This window comes from Heteronotia binoei, chromosome 5 (genome assembly GCF_032191835.1).
Source record: "Heteronotia binoei isolate CCM8104 ecotype False Entrance Well chromosome 5, APGP_CSIRO_Hbin_v1, whole genome shotgun sequence".
Taxonomy (NCBI): domain Eukaryota; kingdom Metazoa; phylum Chordata; class Lepidosauria; order Squamata; family Gekkonidae; genus Heteronotia; species Heteronotia binoei.
The window spans coordinates 131,072,710-131,085,981 of NC_083227.1; the positions used below are offsets into that span (position 1 = coordinate 131,072,710).

The 13,272-nt window shown below is 42.9% G+C and overlaps 1 protein-coding gene across 1 annotated transcript in view; it reads right to left on the reverse strand.

Moving 5' to 3' along the window:
- Positions 1-13,272, reverse strand: part of SPOCK1 (SPARC (osteonectin), cwcv and kazal like domains proteoglycan 1) — a 975,317-nt gene that overhangs the window by 472,753 nt on the left and 489,292 nt on the right. Inside the window, exon 4 of the mRNA XM_060240415.1 lies at positions 7,612-7,726. Coding sequence (XP_060096398.1) covers positions 7,612-7,726 — 115 coding nt within the window. The remainder of the gene's footprint in view (positions 1-7,611; positions 7,727-13,272) is intronic.

Below are 13,272 nucleotides of genomic sequence, written 5' to 3' on the forward strand. Positions count from 1 at the left end.
GCGATCCCAGAGGCGCACACTAGATTGTGGGGTGCCCCAGGGAGCAGTTCTCTCCCCGATGTTATTCAACATCTATATGCGCCCCCTCGCCCAGATTGCCCGGAGATTTGGGCTGGGTTGCCATCAATATGCAGATGACACCCAGCTCTATCTACTAATGGACGGCCGGCCCGCCTCCGCCCCGGGGAACCTGGACCGGGCTTTGCAGGCTGTTGCAACGTGGCTCAGACTGAGCGGGCTGAAGTTGAATCCAGCGAAGACAGAGGTTCTCCAGGTGGGTCGTGGCACTCTGGGGAAGGAAATATCTCTCCCGGCCTTTGACGGGGCGCCACTGAAGACGGCGCAACGGGTGAAGAGCCTGGGTGTTTTACTGGAGCCTTCATTATCAATGGAGGCCCAGATAACAGCCACTGCCAAGTCAGCATTCTTTCATCTGAGGCGGGCGAGGCAGTTGGCCCCTTTCCTAGAGCGGCAGGACCTAGCGATGGTGATCCATGCGACGGTCACCTCAAGACTGGACTACTGTAATGCTCTCTACATGGGGCTGCCTCTATACCGGACCCGGGAACTGCAGCTAGTGCAGAATGCAGCAGCCAGGCTACTACTTGGTCTTCCAAGATGGAGGCATATACGGCCTGGGCTGCGCGGACTGCACTGGCTGCCGATCGTATACCGGATCCGGTACAAAGTGCTGGTCATAACCTTTAAAGCCCTATATGGCCAAGGACCGACCTACCTGAGGGACCGTCTCTCCCCATATGAGCCCCAGAGAGCACTGAGGTCAGTAGGCAAAAATAAACTGAATATCCCTGGGCCGAAAGAAGTAAAACTGCAAAGCACCCGCACTCGGGCCTTTTCCGCCGCAGCCCCACAACTCTGGAACCAGCTCCCAGAGGAGGTGCGGGCCCTGCGGAACTTAGATCAGTTCCGCAGGGCCTGCAAGACCGCCCTCTTCAAACAGGCGTTCACTAATGATGGTACCAATGTTTACTGCTAAATTAATAATGCTTACCGCCACTGTTAGTCTAGGAATGTTTTAATCACTGATTGGTTTTAATGTGTTCTTAATGTTTTATTATTGTATTGTTCATTTTAAATGTTGTAAGCCGCCCTGAGCCTGCTCTGGCGGGGGAGGGCGGGATATAAATAAAATTTTACATTACATTACACTACAAGATGTGCCCCAATCACATAACATTTTGTTATGTGCTTCATTAGGGTATGTAAGTACTAGTTGCTAATTTTTTTGCTGCATCTCTAAGTTGCTTCGTCCTTGTAGTGTTGGTATATCTTACATGACATCTGCCAGGAGTTTTCTTGAGGGCAGTAAGAGGTGATGGCTGTGAGAGGTGTGTGTGTGTGTGGGGGGGGAGTTGGCCTGAGGTAGCAATGGTGCAGTGGACACTTTGGCATGTTCATGTGAGAGGTTCACTTCCAAATGGGCTCTTGAAAAGTCATGCACTGCTTTCCCTTGTTCATTTGAAAGCTCAGTTTCCATACTGACTTTTATGCAAAATCCCTAGTGAACTTTTAGAGGAAAATGGGTGTGCATTGTACCTCAGGGAACATTCAGTGACTCCCAATAGGAAATGCATACTATTTAGAATGTTGTGGGTGAGGACCCAACAGGCCACATATGCAAATGACCTCTGTGTTCCAACTGTTTTAGGGGTGTGTGGGGATGAGGTATGGCATGTTGTCAGCAGTTTCCTGTAAATGTAACTCAGACCATCCAGGCTCCACAGGAAGATTGAGAAACACAAAGAGTAACGTGGAAAAGTCAAGTAGGGATGAAGCCCAAAGGCATCCACGCAGAACCAACCTCAATTATGAAAACTTTATATGAATAACTTATTGCATAATAAACAATACTAATAAATACAGTAACAAAGTGCCCTGAACACACAATCCTCTCATTCAATACAAGTATGTATCTTGATAATGGACATCCAAGGAAAACCTTATGAAGCTGTGAAGTGAAAGTCCAAAGTTATGGCGATTCTTTCAGCCAGGAAAGTATTGACGACAAGCGACATATCGTTATTTCACATTAGCGGCACAGCGCAATTCTGTAATCCTTTCAGCCAGGAAGGTGTAAACACAAAAAGCGGTAAACCGCTATTTTGCATGGGCAGCACAGCACAATAAAGCAACAGGGAAGCGCATATCACCCTTTTTCACCTGGGGCTTTAACAAGCTGCATAAAAGATAATATCAAAAGTTCACCCGCAAGCTAAGGAACAGAATTCAATAAAATATAACAAGCAAAATTACAAAATTACAAATCTTCACAATTCCTGAAAAATTCAATCACAGCCATAGCTGAACTTTTTTCCGGCAAATTGAACGGCACCACACGGCTGCACCATACATGATATATATACGAACAGGTGTTAAACATTAACTCAACTCTTAAAGAAACATACTTGGACACTTAAGTCACAGAATTACAGACACAATATCCACAGAGATCCACAATAGAACTTGCATACAATTAATACTAACAGAAAATTGTTGCTATAAGAAATCATTGCTACAAAAAACAAGAAAGATCCCAGTCATTGTTCAATCCATTTGGTGTCAGAGAGTTCAATTTAAAAATCCATTTATTGCCTAAGAAGCCATTTCTGCAAATCTGCTTTACCCTGAAGTCGTAGAGGAAATTTTTCCAAAACAAAAAACCTCAAATCATTAGGATCATGTGCAAATTGGCAAAAATGCTCTGTGGGAGGAGCTTCAGAAATTAAATTCTTCACATGAGACTTGTGTTCAAAGACGCGTGTCCTGACTGCGCATCTTGTACTGCCACAATAAATTTTATAGCACGGACATAAAATAATATAAACATAAGCTTCGGTGGAACAAGTTGTAATGTCATGCAAAATGACCTTAAAGCCTGAAATAGGATGAATGAACTCTTTCAAGTCCAAAGATAATGAGGAAGTGGAACAAGCCCCGCATTTATGATGGTCTCCATTCCCTTTAAACAAAGGTGTTCTCTTAAAATCAGATCAAATCAAAGAATCCGATAAATTCCTAGTCCTCCTATATCCAATTTTAGGAAAGTTATCACATCCAGGAACTCTCACTAAAAACCAATTTTTTTTTTTAGAACATTCTGAATAGGATAAGCTAAAGGGGAAAATTGAAAATCACATGCCAATCTATTTTGTACCCGCTTACAGACTGCATTAATTATATGTTTTGGGTATCCACGTGAAGCAAATTGGGTACAGAGGCGGGTTTTTTCTATCTCAAAGTCTTCCCCATGAGTAGAATTACGTTTAGCCCTTATAAGCTGTAAAACAGGCAAACTCTTCTTTAAGTGAGTAGGATGACACCTATTGTATCTTAAAGGGAGAGATTTATCAATAGATTTCCTATAAGGAATGTTCTCCCCAAATGTCAAGTTTCTAGGTCCAGGGATTTTGATTGGGGCTTGATTTGTAGGAGACTTGTGTGTGTGTGTGTGTGTGTGTGTGTGTGTATATATATATATACACATACACACACATACACATACACACACACCCTTCCCTAAGAATAGGGCTTGATGGCTTACATCAGGAACATATACAATAGCTGAAAGAAATTAAAGCAGCATTAAATACTAAAAAAATCAATAGTATAGATCAATGTAATATCCAGATGGTGGATTTTTTTTAATACCCACCAGCCCCTGGGTGATGGGAATGTGGAAGAGTATGAGTGAGGTGGGGTGGGTATGAGAATGCCAGACCATCACTGTCCTCAACCAAATGCCTGGAAGAACATCTTTTCGCTGCAAGCCCTATGACAGGGGTGGGGAACCATTTTTCTGCTAAGGGTTATATAGATATTTATGACATCATTTGCGGGCCATACAAAATTATCAACTTAAAAAAAACATTGCTCTGCCGAGGGAGAACAATCAGGCCAGCAAAATTCATGCAAACAATTGTTTTTCTATTTGAAGTCATGTGGGGAGAGCCTAATCTGGCACACACACACACATGGCCCGCCGCCATGTTCTCAGACACAGAGTTCTCAGATAGAGGGCAGGGCTGAAAAGGCCCTAGCCCTAGTTGAGGACAGGCAGACCTCTCTCAGGCTGAGGACCATTACAGCTCAACGCTCTTCCAGGGGCATACTAGGAGAGGCAGTCCTGAAGGTATGTGGGTCCCTGACTGCTAAGGGTCTTAAAGGTTAAAACCAAAACCTCGAACTGAATCTGGTGCTCTACCAGAAGCCAGCACAGGTTGAATGTATGCAGTTTGACAGGGCTGTCTTTGTAGGAAAAGCCCAGCAGGAACTCACTTGCATTTTAGGCCACACCCCTGACATCACCATTACTTTGCACAGGGTTTTTCTGTAGAAAAAGCCCAGAAGGAACTCATTTGCATATTAGGTCACACTCCCTGACAGCCAGAACTCTGTTTCTGTACATTCCTGCTCAAAAAAAGCCCTGTAGTTTGAGGACCATAAGAACCCACACAGCCATATTCTGAATCAATTGGAGCTTCTGGATCAGGCACAAGGGTTGGCCCACACAGAGCAAATTCCAGTAGTCTATCCTGGAGGTGAGCATTGTGTGATTACTGTGACTGGGTTGGGGAGAGGCAAGTAGGGAACCAGTTGCCTTACCTGGTGCAGTTGGAGAAATGCCAGCTTGGCGACTTTTGTAATCTAGGCCTCCATAGACAAGATGGCATCCAGGATCATGCCCAGACTCTTGACAATGGGAACCAGTGATAGGGGCACACCATCAAGAGCTGGGAGGTGACAACCCAACCTCGGCTCCCCCCACCTGCCAGAAAACCTTCATCTTACCTGGATTCAGTTTCAGCTGACTCTGCTTTAACCACCCAACCATGGCCTCCAAACCCTCAGCTAAATTCACGGGAACAGCATCTGGTCAGCCATCCATCAGCATAAATAGCTGGGCATCATTGGTATATTGATGACACCCTAGCCTGAAACTCTGCACTAGTTGGGCAAGGGGGCACATGTAGATGTTGGATAACATTGGGAAGGGAAGTGTCCCTGGGGGACCCTGCATTTTATCAGGTACCTTGAGGATACTAACTTTCCCAATGCTTTATTTTACGCCTGCAAATAATGTTTTCAAGTCATTTATTTCCTAGGCCACAGTATTTGCCCAATGTACAAGAATAATTATTGGATGGAACAGGACCATGTTCCCATTGCTAAGCTAACTAGGGATTCTGCTCCCCCCTTTCAAAATGAAGCTTCATTAGTTATTAGTGATATTGAGCCTAATTGGCTATATAGTATCATGCTATATTGATTGTCTGGAATTGCAGAGCCAGCATGAATAAAAACATTCAAAGTAGCAGTTGAGAGTTACAGAAAAATAAACTTTTGGAACACATTTTAGTGAGGTAGGGAGTCAAGGGTTGTTTAATACACATGCTAAGGCAAAATATGTGGCTGCCTGAATTTACCGTGAGCCTAAACCGAGAAAATACTTAAAAGCAAATATGAAACAATGATATGAAGTGTAGTAGTTGAAATAAAAACATAAAGTTACATATTCATGTCTCACTAGCAATAAACATCCAGCTAAAACAAAAAATTCTACATTTCCACAAATGTGCAAACAAATTGATGATAAACAACTAGCAAAATTGATCTTAGCAAACTAAACAACTAATCAAACAAATTTGGGAGCCGATGCAGCTGGACCAAGAAGGAATGATACGGTCCCTGTAACATATTCCAACTGAAGCTTCTTAATACTTTTCAAGGATAGCCCAACATACAACAGATTGCACTCATCTAATCACAATAACTAGATCTTTCCTGCCCAGGAAAGTCCATAGTAAGCTGAGCAGTCTGCTGGTCAAAGGCACTCCAGGTTACAGTCACTACCTGCTTATCCAGCAAGTAGGCTGAGTGCAACAGCTTCCCCAAACTTTGGACCTGCACTTTCAAGTGGATTGCAATCCCATCCAGAGCAGAAGACACCACAAATCTTGGGTCAGTTCTTCCAGCCACTGGTGCCACTTCTGTCTTCTCATGATTAAGCTTCACTTTATTAGCTGTCATCAGGGCTTCTTGTAGAAAAAGCCCAGCAGGAACTCATTTGCATATTAGCCCACACCCCCTGACAAGAAATCAGCCAGAACTGCATCCCTATGTGTTCCTGCTAAAAAAAAAAAGCCCTGGCTGTCATCTGTCATAAAACTGCCTCCAGGCACAATGTCACGGTTCCTGTGGCCTCCCTGGGACTCTGTTATTGATTCAGAGCTGAAACTATGTCCTGTTGTGGTATTATAGTTTCATACCTGACTTTTTCTTTTGTATTAATAAGATACACACAAGCAAAAGCCTGGTTTAAAAATCAGTTTTAGAATGTGTGTGCCACTATACTTGGTTGGTGCTCTGGTCACAATGCAATGTTTGAAATTCCACATCATGTCAGTTGCCTAAATTATGTGGTCACATCACAAGTCATTGTAAATGTAGCCACAGTTGGAAGATGAGCACTGTCTGGGAAGTAGACACAGGATCCAAGGCAACCCACTTGATACGGAACTTCAGATCTTGACAATGTGATGGGTTTCCAACGATGCCTGAAAAATATATATTTGAACATAGTAGATATGCAACAGGGTGCATCACAGCCTTTGTCAAAATAATAGCTACATATCCCTAGTCTTGCTAACTATACCTTATATCAGGTTAGGAAGGCAAATGAATCTTAAATTTTACAACAAGCTGCAATCAAACACGTACTTTGATAAACTGTTGTTGCTTCTCCCCAATGGATTTAAAGTACTTATCCAGACAGCAACATCTGTCTTCTGTCCTGCAGTCATCAGCCCCCCTTGTGCTCACCCCAGACATTCTCAACACACAGAAAGTCTGGTATTTATGTATCCTACCGGTTTCACAGTGCTTCTATGGATGTGTCATTGTTCTTGCATTGTGAAGCTGTCTGGGAAGTCAGATCACTGACTTCCTGGTCTTCCACCATTTCCCCCTTCTGTGTTACCTACATGTGAATAGGCAGATATGCACTTCAAGCAGTACTTGTGGGTTTTGCTGCTTCCCCTCCCAGCTGACCAAAGAGAATTCCCTTCTCAGGATGAGACTTACCCTTTTCATTTTCTCTCCCCCCACCCAGCTTTCAAAAGCACAGTTTAAAAAAAATACTTTCCCCACGCTGTACTACAGATTCCAGCAGCCTCCTCCAGCAATCCCATTGGCCATCAGCTGCAGCCATCCCATCCTGCCAGAAGTTTGAAGCACAAGTTCCCATAAGTGCCTATGCACATGCCCAGAAGACAAATGATTAAGAAAAAAACTGCCTGCTTGCCTCACTCCATGGCTGCCACATCTGATCAATCAACCACGGGGTGAACACATGGTAAGACAGGCTAAGGGGGGGGGGATGTTTGAGCAAAACTCTTCGTTTCAAAGAAACCCAGATAAATTAGAGGCAGCTTGATGTCTGACCACAGCCACAAACAGACAGACCTTGTAGCCACTGAGCTGTAGCCAAAGCATTCAAAATGTAAACTTATTTGGGCTGTTGTATAAATTGACCATATTCTACTAAGTAAATCAGATATGTTTAACTGAAACAAGAAGTCACCATATCCTTACCTGTGTACTAGCTGTTTGCGGTTTACACAAATGGCTGTCTCATAGTCATGAGTGACACACACTTTATGTGGGCTGCACTTTACCTTCAAACATGGATCTTTTGAAGGATCAAGAGCTGTTAAAAATAAGATAGAGAAAGATGTTTAGACAACTCTTTTCTCATTCATTAATTAAATAATAGTATCTATTGAGGAAAACGTCATTATTAAATATGTATATGGCAGTTTTCAGTATAAAATGCTTTTCAAAGTTTATATAATTTATTCTGACTTCAGCAAGTTCACCCTATGAACTTTATAGTCAACAAAGGAAGGTTTAAAGCTGGGTCACCAATATTCAGATCACTGCGCTATATTGTTTGCTGTTAGTTGCACACTTTTTGATGCATTTACAGCAGTGACCAAGTCCATCCCTGGCTTTCACATACTGTTGTTTAAGCCCCTTCTGAAAAACCAACTGAGGTACAGAACTGGGATTGGCTTGAATAATAATTGCTGAGCAGAATCAGCCAAAATATTAGTCACTATATAGCTCAGGGCTGAGGATGTTAAAGCTCGACAACTTTTGGCACAGTTCATGTCACTTCTGTGGAAAACCATGTTGTGCTAGGAATAATTTGACAATCTCTAGTTTTACTATAGGATTCTCAGCAATTCCTAGAGAAGCACCTTGTCACATGTCTGGAGCTCCTCTTGCTAGCTGGCAACCCTATGGAACAGTTACAGAGGGCATGGAATAAGATTATAATCTATTGCAATATTTATCATAGACGGCTTTTTTTGAGGAGGAACGCACAGGAACACAGTTCTGGCTGGTTTGGTGTCGGGGTGTGTGGCCTAATATGCAAATGAGTTCCCTGCTGGGCTTTTTCTACAAAAAAGCCTTATGTGAAACAATGGTGACATCAGGGAGTGTGGCTTAATATGCAAATGAGTTTTTGCTGGGCTTTTTCTATTAAAAAAGCCCTGATCATAGATATTACTTATCTTTACTGTCTTCTATTTTTGTGATCCATTTTGTACATTGTTTATGGTATGCCGTACCTTAGTTTTCTTCTGCATTGCTATGTAATCCTAGTCCTATTGTACTGTTTCTTTAATGTTTATGTTGGTTGGTTTTTATAGATTATAATCTGCTTTCAATCAAAATGAGAAAGGTGGTTTATAAATGCATTTAATAGAGAAATAAAGTACCTATAGATAATATGATGTAACAGAAGTAGTATACAGGAAATTTTTATTCAAATTAAAATTAAAGAAAATAAGCCAAAATTCATTTTCCATGGATGACAGTAATCCATATATTTGGCATTAAGAAAAACAACAGGGTACAGACTAAATAAAGTGCTTTTCCCTATTACAATGGTTTTTCTCACTTTCCAGTATGTTTTTATTTGAAACTAAAATTTATATGAGAATCAGTTTAAAGTGTTTTTAATTTAGATCAGTTCTGCCTTGAACAAAGAGAAAAGCAGAATCTGAATGCTTTAATAAACAAAATGGTACACAAGTTTTCAAAAAGTTTGTTTTGTGTGGCAGTCTAGACTATATACACTTATTTTATTTACTGAAACAACCATTGTATTGCGATTTATTTTATATTTGCTATTGTGCAGCAGGACATGCAGTGATTGCTGAGGACATCTAAAACTTGGCAATCTTTTATTCCTACAATATGTGATTTCCTGTAGTTTTATCCAACATAATTCTAAATTCAACAAAAACCCAGCATGCCAGTTCCAGCTAGTACCAGCATGATACACAAATACTACTGTAAAATAGAGATACCATCATTACTACAACAATCATAATCTGAACAATATTTTCCATTAGAAAGAATCCCAAAGAACCTTTAAAGCTTTATATATATAGAGAGAGAGGATGATCCATTTGGCAATTAAATACAATTACATATGGTGTAAATACTGTCCATGCAGCACAATGTAGCACCAACCACAATGTGAGTTTGAAGGAATTAATAACACCATATCATAATGAAACCACAGGTTCTTTTTTAATAGAGTAGAAAGAAAATAATTACACATTTGGAGCTTTGCCAAAACATAAGGATTTAAAACCTTTCCACATTAAAAAAAAAACCTTTTGGGACTACAAACCACCCATTGATGTTCTGCCAATGTTATAACAAGGGCCTCCTATGAAAATGTCCTTTTTAGCTTGCAATAAAGCTTTTGAAGTTAAATACATACAACAAAGCAGAAGGGTGCAAAGAAGGACGTGACAGAAACTCAATAGCATAGTAACTTATTAATGATACATTAACCTTTTAATGAAATTATTTAAATGATGAAAAATATACTAATGATGAAAAATCTACCACTACTTTGCATTATCTAGCATTGCTTTACATTGTTATCTGAGTATTCTTTAGAAAATTATGTAAAGTAAGTTAATATTATTATCCCAGCATCTGGGGGACCAGTAAAGACTTGTGGGGAGGTTTCATTTTCCTTCTCTCTTAAAATGTTAGATATGGAGGGGGGAGCAAAATGGATTAGCCCATCACCCATGTATGCATATTTTCTACAGATGACACCCGCCCCCCCCCCCCCCCCCGTGGTCTGCTGAAGTAAGCTCATTAGCAAGCAGAAACTTGGTGCTTGGTGACTCATTCACATTTCATTCTGATTCACAGTTCACTACCCATTAATAATAATAATAATAATAATAATAATAATAATAATAATAATAATAAAAATTTATTTATACCCCACCCTCCCTGCCGAGGCAGGCTCAGGGCGGCTTACAGGACATGGCAAGAGCCATATTAAAACAGTAAAACAAGATTATACAGTTCAATACAGTTAACAATTAAGTATTTAAATAATCTAAAAACAGTCTAAAAATATAATCTAATAGTGCTACTATCTCAGTTATATTAATGATGGTGTGATGTTTATTCCAAGCTCCATCTTAGAAGGCTAGCCGGAAGAGGGCGGTTTTGCAGGCCCTACGGAATTGGCCAAGATCCTGCAGGGCCCGCACCTCTTCCGGCAGCTGGTTCCACCATTGGGGTGCTTTTACAGAGAAGGCCTGTTCTCTAGTTGTTTTTAGTTTGGCCTCTTTTGGCCCAGGTACTTCCAGAAGGTTTTGTGAACTGGATTGTAGTGCTCTCTGGGGAACATATGGAGAGAGGCGGTCCCTAAGGTAGGCAGGTCCTCGGCCATATAGGGCTTTAAAGGTAATAACCAGCACCTTGTAATGAACTCGATATACAATTGGCAGCCAACGCAGCTCCCGCAGCCTAGGCTGCACATGTTCCCACCGAGGTAGGCCCAATAGCAGCCTGGCTGCTGCATTCTGCACTAGCTGCAGTTTCCGAGTTCGGCACAGGGGCAGCCCCATGTAGAGGGCATTAGAGTAATCTAGCCTCGAGGTGACTGTTGCATGGATCACTGTTGCCAGGTCATTGCGCTCCAGGAAGGGAGCCGACTGCCTTGCCCGCCTAAGATGAAAGAAGGCGGATTTGGCAGTGGCTGCTATCTAGGCCTCCATTGTCAAGGAAGACTCCAGTAGCACTCCCAAGCTCCTGACCCTGCGCACTGGTACCAGTGATGCGCTGTCAAAAGCTGGAAGGGAGATCCCTCCCTCTGGACCACCGTGCCCTAGGCAAAGGACCTCTATCTTTGCTGGATTCAATTTCAGCCCACTCGACCTAATCCAATCTGCCACAGCTTGCAACGCCCGGTCCAAGTTGATGCCTGTCACTCTAGACATGTAATTTATCTGAAAAAGGCAGCTATAGGGATCAAGTCCACTATGGAGGTAATGCTTCTGCAACTGAAAATACCCTCACTGGGCTGCTTAAACCTTATAAAGCAAAAAAGACTGACTACTTATCTGTCTTCCTGTTATGTATGTGAAGCTATGCTACAGCTGTGGTGTTTGCTAGTTCCTGCCTGGCTCATTGGAGCCTTTGGGACTGAGCTTGGGGACACGGAGACAATAGGAAGTAGGATCCAAATCTCGCTCCCTGGAACCAATCATTGGCCCCTACTGGTTCAAATGATCCAATGGCGTATTGGCACGAGAACTAGAACTGTATATAGTTGGCCCCACTGACTCAGTTAGCCAATCTTCTTACTTCCAGTTACCATGCTGTAATCACAATAAAGCGACCTGATCACTATGCATCATGCTTCCTCATGTATCAAAATCAGTATCTAACACTCTGCCCCCCTTTTCTGGGGCTTAAAACATCATGGGAAGGCATTTCTGAATGCTGAAATATCAGAAGTAAAGAACTAAGCTACTTTCCCCAATTCAGTGGACCCAATCCCCATAGCTGATATTTTCCAGCTTAACTGTATGTTGGAGTTCTGAACACACTTCACATGTAGTTTGGCCCTTAGATTCTATCCTGTCTTAGGATCTTACATACCCAACTGAAGGTATCTACATTTTATGCTATGAAAAGCACATTCAAAACAATGTGAAGAATTTCCAAAATATAGACTTCTCATACTAAACCCAGGCATAGCATCTGGCATATATATCAATAAAAATCTGCAGCCTGTTAAGGAGTGGTATAATTCTGTGATCATGGAATTTTACAGACAGGGGTTTGGGAAGGTGTTTGGAGACTACATAAATAGAAGTAGCAAGATACAAAGTAAAAGGTCAGCAGGGACTGGTACAAGATACTACGGTGAGTGACGGGTGTAAACATCTCCCTTATGAGTATCAGGTTTTCTAGGTCTCACTGTATATGTTCAACATTTGCAACTGCAGTGTCTTTTTGGATAATCTGCAACAGGAGTTGCTTGGCTCTTTTTTTGGGGGGGGGGGTAAATTGGATGTTAACACAAAGGATGAAGGGAGGGGTTTTTTTGTAGGACAACAGCTCACGCTTTTGGTGTTTCGTGGCATGAGCTGGACTCTTTATTATTATATGGCACAGGGGGAATGAGGTTTGGAACCTCTCAGCAAAGTTTTGTGCGCAAACTTAGATAAATAAGGTTGGTATGACACTGGCTGAGTTTCAAGCCAGGGTGGAGTTACCCATATTGTTGCAGCCAGCAGAGGCTGTCCAAAAGTGGCAACCCTGCCGAGCAGGGGTCCCTAACCCCCGGGCCGCAGACCACTACCGATCTGTGGCCTGTTGGCAACTGGGCCGCAGCCTCCTCCCCCGACCCCCCTGTAGCCTCGCCGCCCCTCCTGCAGCCTCTCCGCCGCTCCCACGGCACCTCCAGCACCCTCCGTTTTTATGATTTTAAGGCCAGGGAAGGGGCAAAGCACCGCCTTCCCCAGCTCTTTAAAGGCTGACAAATCCTGCCCCACCCCGCCGATCATCAGCGAAAACCTTCATAGCAGCAGTGGGCGACCCGCTGAAGAAGCACCGCTGCCCTTGTCTTCTCTCCACTTCCTTCCTGGGTGTGGGGGGAAGGAGACAAGGGAGGCGCCACTTCTTCAGCGGGTTGCCTGCTGCTGCTCTGAAGGTTTTCGCTGCCGATCGGCAGGAAGGCGGCGGGGTTTGTCAGCCTTTAAAGAGCCGGGGAAGGCGGCACTTCGCCCCTTCCCTGGCCTTAAAATTGTAAAAACAGAGGGTGCTGGAGGCACCGTGGGAGGAGCAGCAAGGCTGTGCAGGGGCAGGGGGCAAGGCTGCGGGGTGGGGTGGTGAGGCTGCAGAGGGGCGGCGAGG